Genomic DNA, 16,902 nt, shown 5'->3' with positions numbered 1-16,902 from the left:
TCAGAAAAGAATTGAGATCTGTACCTAGTTCTTCCTCTGGCGTTCCTGGAAAACTGATCCCCGTCTTGAGGAGGTCACCACCGTCTTCCTCTAGAAAGACAGAAACAAAGTAAACCACATAGATGTTATCAGGAGCACAGATGTTTACTATTCGTTTAACTTTCACAAAACTCAATGTCCCTTAAAGGAGCACAGTGCAGTACAATATATATATTGTACTGAACACACACACACACACACACACACACATTTTTATTAATTTTTTAACATATCATTTCCAATAGTCATTTAACATAACTTCTTATCTTATGCAATGTTCTAGACTTCCGTCAACAACCTCTGAAGATTTTCTTTATCACTTATTCTGCATTTCTTAATTTCTCTATTACTTTTAATTATCATTAACTAATAATTCTCTTCATAATCTTCCTTGCAATATTTCGTATAATCCTCCTTACAGAACCTCTTGCAGTCCTACTAGCATAATCTGCTTATTACAATTGCTTTTCAAATAGTTCAAATATTTACTCCAGTCTTCTAAGAATCTCTGGTCCCGCAGGTTTCGAATCCTTCCTCTTAATTTATCTAATTCTGCATAGTCCATTAATTTCATTTGCCATTCGTCTTTCGTCGGTAATTCTTCTTGCTTCCATTTTTTGTGCCAATAGTATACATTTCCCCCCTCCCCATGTTGACATACAGTATCACGTCGGGGTCACCAGATGTTGGGTTGAAATAAGCGACAGACGAGTAGATGGTGTCATGTGGGAGGCATCTCCCAGACCAAGTCTCGGAGAGTCCCTTTTATTGTATATTACACCAATTGCCTCATATATGCTTGGTGCTGATTGGTTACACGTGGTGTGCGTACAAGCGTTACAGTGTTGCATATACATACAAGGGGTTACATGAAGACATTACGCATCATTAGATAGAGGGAACACAGGAACACAGTAATCTATGATTGATAGGGTCGTACTCAGAGATTATACAGAGTGCACTTAACATTCTTCCAGTCTGCGGTGATAAGGAGAGGATGTATATAGTTAGATAGGAAGGTCATGACATCACTTAGACATTCCGAGCTAGCAGTGCCAGGGTAGCTTAGAAGGGAATGTACAGAATGTACAGAAATACAACCTACGCAGGATCTCTAGGAAAGCAATACTCCACATCTGTCTATTAGTAGTTTTTAAAAAAATGTTGAACTAAGGAACACTCATCGTAATACTATGTCCAGAATTCCAAAAAGTAGGAGGAGAAATGCAAATATAAGAAGGGGGAGCATATAAGCAGTGGCTTTCATAGGCTGCTGCTACCTCAATGCCCTCAATTAGTCCAAGGCATAACCCTTCCCAGGAAGTGACCTGCAGACCACTTCTCAATTCGCAAAGCAAGTTTACTACTCTTTATGATCTGAAAATGTCCACAGTGCTCTGTATCGCCTACTCCAACCTCAAACAGCCAGCATGACCACTGATCGAATAAAGAACAGACTACAAGGAGAGCTTTATTTCTCTGTATGGAGGTGTAAATAAGCACACAGAAGCAGCTTCCATACAGCTGACTTTTCACAATGAGATTCAGTTGCATTCTGACAAATTCCAGGTGCACAATTAAACTGGATATGGTGTTCTTACACAACACACACACACATATACGTATTTTTTTTTTAAAAAAATGCAGTAAGGAAATTGATGGGTAAAATGCACTGGAAAAGTATGAGATTAATAATTGTTTGAGTCAGCACCACAGAACCTCCCTGTAAACAAATCAGGATGAGTGCTTAATATGCAGGTCATCTAGGAGAGGCCTAAGATTCCATTAGGGACGCGGGTGGCGCTGTGGGTTAAACCACAGAGCCTAGGACTTGCTGATCAGAAGGTTGGTGGTTCAAATGCCCATAATGGGGTGAGCTCCCGTTGCTTGGTCCCTGCTCCTGCCAACCTAGCAGTTCGAAAGCACCTCAAAGTACAAGTAGATAAATAGGTACCGCTCCGGTGGGAAGGCAAACGGCGTTTCCGTGTGTTGCTCTGGTTTGGCAGAAGTGGCTTCGTCATGCTGGCCACATGACCCGGAAGCTGTACACCAGCTCCCTCGGCCAATAAAGCAAGATGAGCGCCGCAACCCCAGAGTTGGCCACGACTGGACCTAATGGTCAGGGGTCCCTTTACCTTTACCTAAGATTCCATTGTGTGAAACCTTTTAAATGCTGCCTTAGCTCCTAGGAAAAACCCCTCTGTTCCACAAGGAAGCATAAATACTCTGTTACTAGTCTGCCCCTGTCAGAATACCCTGTCTGGACCAGAGTGCCATGGCCCAGTATATGCCAACTGAATATCCCTTAAATGCAATTCTCAGCATTTTCAGGTAGGGCTAGAAGAGAACCTTATCTAAACATATGGAGAGCTGCTACTAGTCAGCATAGATAATCCTGAATTGTATTAGAGAGGTCTCTCCCCCCCCCCCGCCCCCAATTTCTGTTTTATTTATTTATTTTTAATGGTTGTATTGCCATTTTAACTTCTCACGAAATTTAGTCTCGAGAACCTGTCTAAAGGGAAGATACAAACCCCTTAGCTAAATATAAATAACCTCCCCAAAGCTCTGTGCAAGGTGCCCATATTTTATATCAATAAACAATATGCCCCAGCATGTCTGTAAATGGTAACTTCTGCTTTCTAGCTGAAGTTAACCAGTTTTAAATGACACGGTTGCAAATGCTAATTCATACAGTTTTGCTTCTGGCTGTGACATACCCTGAAGGTCAGCTAATATGATTTAAAATTATAACAATGGGAAAGATTGCACAGACCTTTGCCGGGGGGGGGGGGGGTGTGCGGGGACTAGCAAAATTCACAAATCTTTGGGAGAAAAGGAACATTTACCTTTTCTATTTGAAACTGTTAAATACGCCGTGCATATAATATGCAATCTCCTGCAAATCTCGTCAATCAACTTGCAGATTAGGTATAATGAATCTTTTAAAATGTGACAGGCCCATGTATTCAAATTAAATTCTATTTGGAGAGGTAATGGACAACTCTAATTAAATACAAACATAAATCAGGCAGAGTTACCATGGAGATGGCTCATGTGATCTGTCTACAAGTTAAAACTCAGAAGTGGAGCCTCAAATCTGGCTTCACAATGAAAAAGGCGAACAATAGGAGAAACTTTTGCTGGAGCCAACTAGAAAATGTATCAAGGAATTTAACAAAAAATGTAGCTTTATTCAAAAAAAAAAAAGAAAAAAGAAAAAAAGAAAAACAGAGGTAAGAAGGGAGCCAAAAATGTCCATTACCATGGAAAGGTGTTAAGCCACCTTCTATAAAATGAAAATAGCGGCCAACCTAACAGGGGTATTCTGTGGGCAAATGTAACCAAGATTTTAAAGTTCCACATGAATTTCAAAACAAATAGGAACATGTGGTGAAATGGCTCTTTAGTGGTGCATTTCAAAGCACAAAGGTGCTGCAATCTGAAGGATTCTTGAGCAAGGAATTTCCATGCTCACAGAACCGTCACCATTCTCTCTCATGCTGGAGAAAGTTCTTCATGTATATCACCATTGGCCATGCCATTGAGTTCTTCCAATCACAGCGATTAATAGGAGATCCTGTGCTGATGGGGTTCTGTGCGTGGAACATCATCATTACTACTACTACTAGAGTAGTAGTATCAATATTAATTACCCACCTTTCACTCTAAGGTCGAAGGGCAAGTTACAACAATGGAAGCACAGTGGTATGAACAGTTTAAAACAACGTAAAAAGAAATACAGTGGTACCTCAGGTTAAGTACTTAATTCGTTCCGGAGGTCCATTCTTAACCTGAAACTGTCCTTAACCTGAAGCACCACTTTAGCTAATGGGGCCTCCTGCTGCTGCCGCGCCGCCGGAGCCTGATTTCTGTTCTCATCCTGAAGCAAAGTTCTTAACCTGAAGCACTATTTCTGGGTTAGCGGAGTATGTAACCTGAAGCGTATGTAACCCGAGGTACCACTGTAAGGTGAAATAGAACAGAACATACAGAATCCCATGAAAGCCCACTGCCAGTCTGGCCAAGCCTTGAATAGATTCCTTTTGTCCTTACACAGCATGAATTATGTCTTCTTCTGGCAGGCCCCACATTTAATTTGCTGAGCTGTTTGCTGCCTTTCATTTCCCACAGCCGCCATATGGACTCAAGAATGGCTATGCATCCAACACCACCTCAATCTAGAGGGCTTTTCTGATGCTCTTTTTTTTAAAAAAAAAATGTGGTTCTATCAGCTTACAAGCTGTGACTTGCAAAAGCACAGCTGGAGAAACCTTTGGATCTCCAGATGTTGCTGGACTCCAACTTGCATCAGCCCCTGCTGGCGTGGGCAATGAAGCACTGGAACATCTGGAACATCTGAACCCTGCATAAAGGGTTAGAGTAGATAGGCAGATGTATGAAGATCTGGCTTTACATAATAAGCACTGACCATACTGGAAATAAATTCTTTCCAACTAATGAATTCCAATTGATTTTAGCTTCTGCTTCTTTTTTTTAAGATGCAAAACCCCATGACAAAATGAGATCATTTAAAAGCATTTTTATTTTATCGTTAAAAACATTGCTTAGCTTTCTTGTGCAGATACCAAATCACATTCTCTTCTCACTTAATGATCACTCAATTAGTACAAGTCAAATTCCAAAAACGTGCCTCAGGCTCTCATTCATGCCACCAGGAGCTGTTGCCAGGTTAAAGAGAGAGAGAGATAGAGACCAGGCTGAAATGAAATCTATGGATGTTTGTTCACTTTGGTTAAATGTGAAGATTCAGATAAAATGATTTTGTGATACCGAACTTTTCAATACTGCGCTTTTTATAGAACTTTGCCCTCCAGGACTTCATGCTTTGATTCACATCTGCTCATTACACCAATTATTTTCATTGCTTATCCACAGTAAACCAATGGGATTCTGGAGATTTTTCTCTCTCCAAGAAAAACATATATTGTATGATGAATTATTAAACCCCTGCAAAAGTTAATACAATTTTTTGTCACCACTGCAAGAGACTGACAAAACAGATAAGCCAGTTCTAAATTAAACAATTTGGGTTTTTCCCTTTGAGTCTTCTGAGAAAAGTAAAATGACTTGAAAGAAAAACAAGTGTGATTTATCTGTTCTTTATGGCACCATCTCTTCTGAAATCTGAACAATGCTGAGCTTACAACTGCCAGGATTTTCTTGGTGTTGGCAGCTAGAAATCCTTATTCCACTTGTGAGGTCTAGGTGAAGATGCTCAACTGAGAGGATGCAGTGGTGCAACTCTCGAGGCAAAACACACTCCACTTAATGCACTGTGTGTACAAGCAAAGGAGTTTTGTAACGTTAGCTAAAACATTATATCTAGATTGAAATAGCCCCTCTTTCAGCAAGGCCAGGAAAGAGAGGTACTCAAGAAAACGCAGCAACGTGGTGCATTTATAAACATTGCTGTAGTTTGTGCCTGCTGTTCCTGGAAAGTTAACAGCCCAGCCTTAACTTCCTATGAACTTGCCTTCTGATGTAGTTGTTTCACATTATGACAAATCAACATTACATGATATTGCATCCTCTTGGTGCTGCTGTGGAATTTCAGACAAAAGCCAGTCTAGAATGTTCAAAAAAAGGGCACTTTTCAGGGTGATTCAACTGAAAATAAAGATCCCTGTCACCAGGAAAGTTGCAATCTGAAGAATTCTTGGGGTGTATGGGGAGGGGGGTAAGTCTCTTCATTATCTTCAGCAGGCTTGAAGGAATGGGCATAATGCAGGGGCAGAGGAAGGGGGTGCAGTGGGGGCAGCCCGCCCCAAGTGTCACCACTGAGGGGGGTGACAAAATGCCAGGCGGCCCTCACCGTGGGGCCTGCAGCACGCCCGAGCCACATGTCTCTCCTGGGAGTGACACGGTGGCTTGGGTGCCCACAGGCTCTGCACTGCCCCAAACAGTCTGCCCGCTGCCTCCCCCTCAGCTGTAGGGCGGCTGAGTGGGAGGAGGCAGGCAGACTCCGTGGAGGCTCTGCCTCCTGCCCTGGCTTGCCCTGCCCCATGGGTGGCTGGCCCCGCCCCCACGGGCAGTTGGCCTCGCCCTGGGTGCAGGGCACGCACACCGCCCCAGGCGCCCAATTGGTTTGCTCCATTGCTGGCATAATGTAGGCACTTGGCCAACATTAAGGAGAAATAGGACAATATTCTAGGGGAAAAGAAAGCCTCATCATATTACCTTTCCTGCCTGAAACACCTATTTTATTTTATTTTTTTGTGAGCTCTTACTGGCTCTGAGCCCCACAGTGCCATGCACAAAGAATATTTGTGAATGCCAGTAACATGCCGAAACTAGCATGGCTCAGATGTCTGCTCTATGCAACTGACAAACTGCAGTTTGGGGGCACGTGAAACGTCAACATGCTAAATCCAGCCTTCACACAACTTGGTCTGTGTATGACAGTGTGGCTAGAAGTCAATATGGGCAGTCTGTAAAGTGCAGCAGCTGCATGCGAAAATATTTGCGTAAGCAAGTTCTTGTGAGTGTGCCATCCAGATATGAAAACAGCTTCTAAACTTATGGAGCATGTAAGTAGAAGATTGACTCCAACCCAGCGATTAGAAATAGAGAATGCCATGGCACATACTAGATTACTCATATTGCAGTCATACACTCAGAGCTTCAAACCTAGCTTATTGAGCCGCATGACACGCAATCTATAGCATCCCTGAAAGCAGCTGTTTAACATTCTGGAGAATGTTTCTGAAATGATTGAGAATTTGCTTTTACGGCAGAGTTTAAAGCGCGCCAGCGCTGCACTGAAGCCAATTTAATCCTTTGGGGCAATATCAGTCATACTTAAGTCCACTGATTTCAATGGATCTACTCTGCATTTGGCTAACGTTGAACAATTAGTCATTGTTTGCTATGCTAAAGGGTCTAAGTATTGATTGAATGTGTTGCTATGTGAACTCTTTACCAGACCCTCCAAATGTCCCAATTTTCCATTTAGAGAAGCCATCCCAGTTTCTGATTTGATCCTGGAATGTCACACTTATCCTTAGGATGTCCCTATTTTCATTGCGGAAATGTTGGAAGGTATGGAGTTATCCGACCCCCAAAGCTGTCTGAAGGTAATCCTGTATAGGGAAGTTTTTTAATGTTTAATGTTTTATTATGTTGGAAGCTGCCCAGAGTGGCTGGGGCAACTCAGTAAGATGTGTGGGGCATAAATAGTAAAATTATCATTATGGAATGGGACGTCCCTATTTTCATCAGAGAAATGTTGGAGGATATGCTATATAAGATTACCTGTTGCATCAGGATACTCTAATCCTTGCATTACCCGCTTCTCCTGAATCCAAGCACTACACCGTTTTCAGACTTTTGAAATAGCTCTGCTTGGTTTCTCCCAGAACTGAATGAAAAGCCCTTATTCCCACTGTTGGCATTGATAAAAGCCAGCATGTTGCCATCTGGACGCTATGTGCACCTGAGACAAGCACTTTAGCTGATAAAAAAAAAATGTAAACACAGAGACAAATGCAAAAAGACAAAGAAAAGAATAAAAAAAGGCAGTGGAGATCTGAGGTTCATATTCAGGAGGGACTCTTATTTAAATTTGCTTAGCAGAAGCAAACATTGGTTTTATTATCCCGGTGGCATGTGGTCTTCTTGCTACGTACAGGTAGAAAGGCTGTCTACCTTACATAGCACCAGATTTATTTTGAACTGAAAAATTAGTATTATATTTCACTTTAAATCTTTTTACACTATTCAAACAGAAACCATGCTGCTGGGTTTTTTTTAAACCACAGTTGGTTTTCCTCTTTACTATTGTGTTGTCCTGTGCACATCTGCAGGGAATTCAGTTTATTTCAGCCTGCATTTCTTTTGAAAATGCTCAACTTCATTCTGAAAACGATTTCACAGCTTGGCATGTAAAAGATTTCAGTAGATGTGAACTTGTTTTAACCTGGCAGAGCCCTTGAGATCGGAAAATAATGGATCTAGGGTTGGTTAGAGTATAAAAAAAATCACACAATCAAAATAGTGGTCACTAGCTGCTGTCTAATTTTATTCTACTTTGCGTGTGTTGCTAACATGCAAACAAGGAACTTCCCCTTAAACTCAACTGAATACACTTTTGACTGCGCAAGGCATATATGCTGTGTCTCTGACAAAGTCCACCAGCAATTTATTCAGAAATCCGGATGCATATATCGTGGTTTTATTGCTGAGGAAATCCTATTTGCAGTCGAGAGTGGGAGTTGAGTGGAGCCTTGGATGCACAGCTGTGCTCCTAGCGGAACTGAAAGTCAGACATTACAGCTAATCACTGCCATTGTCCTGATAGAGCAGAAATGACTCATTAATTGAACATCTCTCTTATCTTGCCATGGGCAGGGAAAACAGATCATGTACTAAAAACACTTGATGCCTGAATTCAAGAGTAACTAGAAACCCAAAACTGAGAATGCATGTATGTATGTGCTGGCAACTACTACATACACTCATTTACTGGAACAATGTTGCATTTAGTACACTCCAGTTGTACTTTCTCCTGCCAACCTAGCAGTTCGAAAGCACGTCAAAGTGCAAGTAGATAAATAGGTACCACTCTGGCGGGAAGGTAAATAAATAGGTACCGCTCCGGCGGGAAGGTAAACAGCGTTTCCATGTGCTGCTCTGGTTCTCCAGAAGCGGCTTAGTCATGCTGGCCACATGACCCGGCTCCCTCGGCCAGTAAAGCGAGATGAGCGCCACAACCCCAGAGTCGATCATGACTGGACCTAATGGTCAGGGGTCCCTTTACCTTTACCTTTTAGTTGTACTTTAGTTATTTTTACTACATTCCTGTTACATTTAAATATATACCAATGGCACAATAATAATTTGATTCTCATGGAGTCATATAATTATAATAATAATTTTATTATTTATACCCCACCCATCTGGCCGGGTTTCCCCAGCCACTCTGGGCAGCTTACAGCACATAACAAATGCTAAAACATTAGACATTAAAAATTTCCCGATTCATGAAATAAAAATTTCCCAATGCCAGATGTAAGGCATGTCTGCAACTATGAGTTAGGCCAAACATAATCAGGGACAGCCCCATGGAGGACATGCCTTTCGCAAAGTCCTGAGCGGCCCCTTGTAAGGTTGTGTCGGCATGGGTGTTAAAATCCCCTAGTATGACCAAACTAGGTGTCTCCAGGAGAAAATCCGCCACAACCTGAAGCAGCTCAGACAGGGAATCCTTGGTGCAGCGGGGAGTTCAGTACACCAAAAGGAATCCTGTACTGCCCCTATTGCCCAGCTTCCAGAACATGGAAACTGGGTCTTCCCAATAGGACGCCTAGTGCAAGCTAATGACTACCTAAAAACCACTGCAACCCCCCCCCCTTTTCCCTGCCCATATGAACTGGGTTGCTGTGCGTACGAGAAACCTGGTGAAAGAGAAACATGGAAAGAGTCAAAGGTCCTTCACTAACCACTTCACACAATCCTTCTTGCAGCATGCAAAAGAGCAAGCGTACTGTAATATTGTCTAAGATCCTAGCTATGAAGGAAGAACAACTTGTCCTAGCTTTTGCATATACTGATGTATTATTTGGGAAAGATGCGGCGCAACAATCCTCCCTTCCCTGACACCGAGAAATCATTACTTTAAGCATTTCTCATTCTCATACAGCAGGAACATATTTCTTGCCTAGTGGGAAATGTTGTGTCATAGGCTAACAATGGCACAGTCTGGAGTTGCAATGAGGAGACACAAAAGCACCTTTTAGAAACACTAGTTGCCTGCAACAGTTGCTTTTAACCCAGCTCACTGGTAGCACTTCCAACAATAGTGGTTTTCCTAAATATTTGTCAAACTTACAAAGTGGAATTCCTCTCGTTGCATAGTTTTTCAGATGCACTACAATAGTTAATAGACTGTTATGGTTTAACAGAAATCCAGTTTTGTGAACTTGTATATTTACCAAGAAGTGCTAGAGAATTGCTCAGAGAAGATTTGGGTGGGGGGGCTGCTGTTACTGATATTATTTTTTGTATCTTTATTTTAGATCTTAATATGATTTATGTGGATTCCCCCACCCCCAATTTGTGGACTTTTTGGTGTTTTATTTATTTATGATTACTTTTTTATGTTTGTTATTAAGGAAACCAGCTCTGAGTGCTCACTGGAAGGACAGATCATGAGGCTGAGGCTCCAATACTTTGGCCACCTCATGAGAAGGGAAGACTCCCTGGAAAAGACAGACCCTGATGTTGGGAAAGATTGAGGGCACAAGGAGATGGGGACGACAGAGGACGAGATGGTTGGACAGTGTTCTAGAAGCTACCAGCATGAGTTTGACCAAACTGCGGGAGGCAGTGGAAGACAGGAGTGCCTGGCATGCTCTGGTCCATGGGGTCACAGAGAGTCGGACACGACTAAACAACAACAATTTTTTACATGTTGTACGCGGCCTTCAGCATGGTTTTAACTATGGAAAGGCAGCATACAAATAAAATTATGTATGTATGTATGTATGTATGTATGCATGCATGTATGTCAATAGAGTTATTTCAGGCACCTAAATAGATGTGTGCTTTTTACGTGTCACACATTTCACAATGTGTGACAAAACATATTAAATGAATCAATACCACTGGAATGCAAAACACCTACACCTATACTATATAGTTCTTCAGCTATCAGACGCTGTAGGTCTGATATATAGTTAATGGAATTCTGAGCATTTTGGATAATTTTATAATGAGATCTCATTGCAGAGAACCAAGTGACCTCTATTTGAATATCATTTCAGTTTTAAAGCTGTTTTTTTAAATGCATTTGATGATATTTCAGTACCTAAAAATCAACATTGACAGTCATAACCATGAAATCCTGATCTTCATATATATAAGAATATAAAATGTGTTGGTTTGTTTCCACGGGCTATCAAATGACAGTGGAGGGGGGAAAATATACCTTGTACATTTCGCAGAGTCATCTGTTAATATTTCTCAAGGTTCCTAACTGCATAAATGCATGCATTTTTATGTAACTTAGAGACACAGGAACGTGATTAGCACATCAACAGCTTCGCTAACAATATATTTGCCTTCAGCGATTTATGTTGTAGTGAATTAGAACCATTCAACTTGGCACAACATACTCAGATATTATTCACAGGCTGGAAAAGCAACAAGAAGATAAATATTCTGCCACTAATGAAGCTGCTTCTTCCCACCATGTTTACAAGCTCTCAGCTGTGGTACAGCTGATACTAAACTGTTGCTAAGAAAAAAAGCAAGCAATGTAAATAAGTAGTGAGGGGGGAGGGGAGAAATGAATCTGCAGGGGAATGTGTTAAAGGGGAAGGGTCGTTAATAGGGATTTTATTTTAATATCTTATGGGGATAGTGGGGTCCCAGAAAAACATCATCACCCAAGTGATTGTTTTCTTCGGTCAAACAATCTTTTCTGACTTGTTCCCTTTTAAAGCTTGCTTTGTATTGCAGGCTTACTTTATGTTTTGAAACGCATAAAGCTATAATTAAGGAAAGACTTCAGACTTCCTCCTCCTCATCTTGTACCGATGTAGGAACCCTCTGTCATTTCAACTTGTGTGCAACACACAAACACACTTGTAGTTAAAATATTTTTAAACATATGAAAAAGTCTATCCAATTAAGTAGAACTGGGTGATTGTTGTTGTTTGTGTGGCGGAGGCTGGCAGGAAGAAGGAATTGATTGTACAACCAATTCTATTATGGGCACCTAAGGACTCAGCTACATTGGCAAAGAAAAAACACTTTATATGTGTTGTTTATGCATTCTAACACTGTGACACCAGATGGTGCTGTGGAGTTTCTGTTTCTGCTTACCCGATTTCTCATACAAAGTTTGCAACACGTTTAACTGAAATGCTTCTTTGATGTGTCTAGATCCAGCCTAAATGCTGTAACATATTTCTAGCATATTGTGTACATCAGATCAACAGTGCGCTGCAAAAACATTCAGTCAGCGCAAAAACCAATTCAGGTCTTCCAGCATATTCAGTTTATTTCTTCATTCCTCAGCTTGTGTGGCTATTCATACATTTTGAATGATAGATTTTGATCTGGTAGATAGATAACATTGCTAGGCTCTGAAACTGAAACCATGGAAAAGAGAGGTTCCCATCACACATCATTCTCAAATTGTAGGAGCCTTTTGCTTAGTCTTCAGCAAAATGTGTGGATAGTCACAGGGCCTAAAAAAGACCTTCTTAACTGGATATAGAGTTAAGTATCCAAGTTTGCAGATGAAACCAAGTTATTCAGGGCAGTTAAAACAAAAAGGGATTGCACAAAGCTCCGAAAGGATCTCTCCAAACTGAGTGAAAAGGATGGAAAATGGCAAATGTGATTTAATATACACAAATGTAAATGGATGTACATCAAGGCTCACGTATATGAACTGTATGTATGAACTGGCAGTGACTGATTAGGAACAAGACTTTGCGATCATAGTGGATAACATGGTGAATTTTTTCATAGAGGAATAGTTAGACCCTTCATAGAGGAACAGTTAGACCCAGAGGTGCCAGTTTGAGAGGGCAATTGTAAGGGGATGTGTGTGTGACGTCCTGATGTCATACATGTGAGCATCACGCCTCCCTCCCTAAGCCAGGCAGAATCTTCCATGGTTGGGGAAGGAGGCACCAAGCGAATATTTTGGGGAATAGCCTAGTCCCCCTAGTCCATTGACTGCATGCCATTGGTGGATAAGATAATGAATATGTTGGCACTGTGTTTTTTATAAGGTGAATTTCATGTTAAGGATAATTAGGAAACTGGTTGAAGATAAAACTGGCAATATAATGACATTATACAAATCTATGGAGTGACCCCACGTGGAGTACTGTGTTCACTTCTGGTTGGCTCACCACAACAAGGATATTATAGAGCTGGAAAAGGTTCAGGAAAGGGGGGAAAAAACAACAACGATCGATTGGCTAGAGAGGCTCCTCTATGCAGAAAGGTTACAATACTTGGGATGATTGATAAAAGGTGAGTAAGAGCAAACATGATAGAGGTGTAAGAAATTGTAGAGAAAGTGGGCAAAGAAAGGCTTTTCTCACTCTCTCATAATACTAGAACTCAGTGACATTCAATGAAGATGAACGCTGGGAGACTCAGGAGAGAAAAGAAAGCACATATTTACACAGTGCATAGGCCAACTATGGAACTTGCTCTCAGAGGAGGCAGTGATGGCCACCAACTCGGATGAATTTAAATGGAAATCAGACAATTTATTGGAAATAAAAAAGTTTCCTACACACACACACACACACACACACGTTTCCTATCATCTATCTATCTATCTATCTATCTATCTATCTATCTATCTATCTATCTATTCCTTTTTCTGGGATATATACAGAACTTCCCCTTCATGGATAATAATAATAATAATAATAATAATAATAATAAATAAATAAATAAATAAATAAACAAACTTTTATTTATATCCCGCCCTCCCCAGCCGAAGCCAGGCTCAGGGCAGCTAACAACAATAAAATAATACAACATTCTAAAATCATTTCATTATAAAATTAACTCAAATCAAATTGATGGCAACCATTGGGCTAGAGTTCTGTGAAGATTGCCAAAGGAGGGAGTCAGGCTGTGCCCTGGCCAAAGGCTTGGTGGAACAGCTCTGTCTTGCAGGCCCTGCGGAAAGATGTCAAGTCCCGCAGGGCCCAAGTCTCTTGTGATAGAGCGTTCCACCAGATCGGAGCCACAGCCGAAAAAGCCCTGGCTCTGGTTGAGGCCAGCCTCTCTGTGGCCTGGGACCTCCAAGATGTTTTTGTTTCAAGATCGTAAGTTCCTCTGTGGGACATACCAGGAGAGGCGGTCTCGTAGGTACGAGGGTCCTAGGCCGTATAGGGCTTTAAAGGTTAAAACCTTTAAAGGATCACTGCCTTGCCATGGTGAAGGGGCTTGAATACCTCAGAAAAGCTATGAGCTATGCCGTGCAGTGCCACCCAAGACGGACAGGTCATAGCCGAGAGTTTAGACTAAATGTGATCCACCTGGAGAAGGAACTGGCAAGCCACTCCAGTATTTTGCCAAGAAACAAAAAAGGAGAAGCTTTGATAAGAAAGTGAGAGTTTCCAAGGCATGCTCTGGTTCATGGGGTCACAGAGAGTCGAACACGACTAAGACGACTAAACAACATACAGAACTTAAGAGATTTTACACAAAAAGTGAACAACATGCATACAATGGCACAGGACCGATCAGTGACTGTGTGCCAGTGAAAGTGGAACAGGATGGAATTAGTTGCTCAGTCCTTCCCTAAGAACAGAGAATATTTTTTAACTGACGCTGTGTCTATACACTATATACCTTCAAAGCACATTCAAAGCACTTCCCCCCTCTTCAAAGCATTCTGGGAACTGTGGTTTGTTAAGGCTTGCTGGGAACTCTGTGAGGAGCAAGCTACAATGCCCTGAATTCTTTGAGGGGAGCTCTGAATGTGCTTTAAAGGTTATTGTGTGCAGGCAACCTGATGGAAATAATGCAGGGTAAATACCATATTAAAAATTAGCTTTAAAAGTTGCCCTTGTCTTATACATGGGTAGAGCAGAGGAGGGTTGGGCGACTGGTTGCGTGGCAATACCCGCCCCCTCCCACAGTAAAGGTAAAATAAAGACACCGGACAACAGATTTTAAGTTAATGGGTGAAAATGGCCACAACTTTATTGATTACAGGTAAGAGAGAGGTATTGGCTTAGGCATTGGCCCTATCAAACTATCCGGTCTAACCGGGAAGGGTTAAGCACCAACAGGGGGAGCCCCCCGAGATGCACATCCCTAGGGCGCTCCCCAAGGGGTTACCGCTCGGGAGCGCGCTTTAGGCCCTAGCCTCCGTAGGTTTCAGACGAGGCGACGCCCCTCGGAGTCCTTTAACGAACTACCCTTCATGATTTTGGGGAGGTGATGGCGCTCCTCCCCTCCATCCTCATTTGCATAACAATACCCCCGGCCAATGCCTACCGCCAAAACCAGGAGTTGTGACGTTTTGCTACGAGGTAGGCGAAAAAACCAAGTGGCTTTTAAAACACAGCCAATTAGCCAAATGGAAAAACTCCTACCAGGCCCCTTGCGGTGACCAGCCAAAGCCCATAGCAAAGTCCGAATGAGAGCCTAGAGGGAGGGGGGGGAGGGAAAACTGTCGCAGCTGAAAAGGAAGAAAGGGGCGAGCCAAGGGCTGCCCCGACCTTAAATGCCCCCCTGTGACTCCGCCCTCGAGACCAGCCGATTGGCTGGCCCAGCGCCTACTGAATAATAAGCAGATTGGGGAATCCCGGAGTCCCGCGGGGCTGGAGCCAGCCCCGCGAGAATGTAGTCGGGGACGTGAGCCCGCAACCCCTCCCCCTCCTGAAGTCGGGAGTGGCTTTGCAGCCACGAGCAGGAGATTTTCTGCGGTGACAGGGCGGGTGATTGGTGGCTGTGTGGAGGGCTGTTTGTGATTGGTTGCCTCTGTGGCAATCGCGCGGTTGATTGGTGGCTGCAGGTCTGCGGCGATGCATGTTATCACCAACGGCGGGTGAGCGATTTTCACTATTCCAGCCCCCATAAAAGCTCAACAATTCTGTGCAATCTCCCCCCCCCATTTTCTTAAATCAGAGTCCCCCAAAATAGGGGGAATCTTATACATGGGGGTGTCCTATAGACGGAAAACTACAGTACAGTGGTACCTCGGGTTACAGACGCTTCAGGTTATATACGCTTCAGGTTACAGACTCCGCTAACCCAGAAATAATACCTCAGGTTAAGAACTTTGCTTCAGGATGAGAACAAAAATTGAGCGGCAGCGGCGCGGCAGCAGCAGGAGGCCCCATTAGCTAAAGTGGTGCTTCAGGCTAAGAACAGTTTCAGGTTAAGAACGGACCTCCAGAACGAATTAAGTACGTAACCAGACGTACCACTGTACACGAAAGGGAAGCACCCTAAAGTCAACAGAGAATGCAAAGCAAAATTACTGAAAAGACTACAAGCCTGTCCTCTGTTTGAAATCCCATGTACGCATATTCTCACACACATACATACACATATCCCCAACGTAAGAGTGTCCCCAATCACTAAATGTTTGCCAATATTAACTATAAGATATTTACAAGCTCTGCTGGAAAAACCACCACAAAAAGCTTTTCTGCGAATTTGTGTATTACAGAAGTAGCCACTCAGCCCTCCTTTTCTCTGCCACCCACGCAAACCACACTCAAATGCCGCCCCCTACCCCCACTTCTGTATATATTCTTTAAAAAAATACTTTCCACAATTAACTGTCTGTCTATCTGCTCCTGGGTGGGCGGGCTGAATCATCCCTACATGAATGCCAACCTCAGACAAACCCCATCTACCAGAAGGTGTTCCTGAAGAGAGGAAAGGTCAGGACCACTCCAAGTAGCAGACCGGAAATATTTTCTAAATTCCATCGTACCTTTCACCACCCTCACTTTCTCAAACCCTGCTTAGAGCTTGTTTCCTCCCCCTTGTGAGGAGCCTTTCAGGCACCTTGGAAATAGAACAAGAATCAAGTGATGGAATGGTTGCCATGGAGAAACTGCGAAGTTTTCTTTATTTTGAGTTGAATGGCAGAGAACTGCAAAAACACAGCAGCTGTACAACTTGGTAGGAAATAAGCAACTGCCAATCAGGGACTACAATAATTGGTAACTTAAAGAGAAGGAGAGAGAGAGAGAGACTAAGGGTAAGAAACCACATCTTTTTCCTTCTTCCGCCCAGCTCTGTTCCTTCTAATTCTTTGTGAATAAGATACTGACTTGGGAGGGTTATGACTAAAATGTCCAACGCAGTATAATAAAAGCTCCTCCTACATTAAATTTA

The 16,902-nt window shown here is 42.5% G+C and overlaps 1 protein-coding gene across 15 annotated transcripts in view; it reads right to left on the bottom strand.

Moving 5' to 3' along the window:
* Positions 1-16,902, bottom strand: part of DLGAP2 (DLG associated protein 2) — a 391,216-nt gene that overhangs the window by 113,428 nt on the left and 260,886 nt on the right. For 11 of the 15 annotated variants that reach the window (XM_083431533.1, XM_083431526.1, XM_083431534.1 and 8 more), the window contains one exon: positions 25-90. The exons of 2 other annotated variants lie outside the window; for them this stretch is intronic. In XM_083431533.1, coding sequence (XP_083287659.1) covers positions 25-90 — 66 coding nt within the window. Of the gene's footprint in view, positions 1-24; positions 91-16,415; positions 16,563-16,902 lie in introns of those variants that run through there. 2 more of the 15 variants (XM_083431537.1, XM_083431540.1) reach the window with 2 other exon arrangements.

Source organism: Podarcis tiliguerta (assembly GCF_965153285.1).
Source record: "Podarcis tiliguerta genome assembly, chromosome: 3".
In the NCBI taxonomy this organism is placed as follows: Eukaryota; Metazoa; Chordata; class Lepidosauria; order Squamata; family Lacertidae; genus Podarcis; species Podarcis tiliguerta.
The sequence above is the reverse complement of the archived record's forward strand: the minus strand, read 5'-3'. Positions and strand labels throughout refer to the sequence as shown.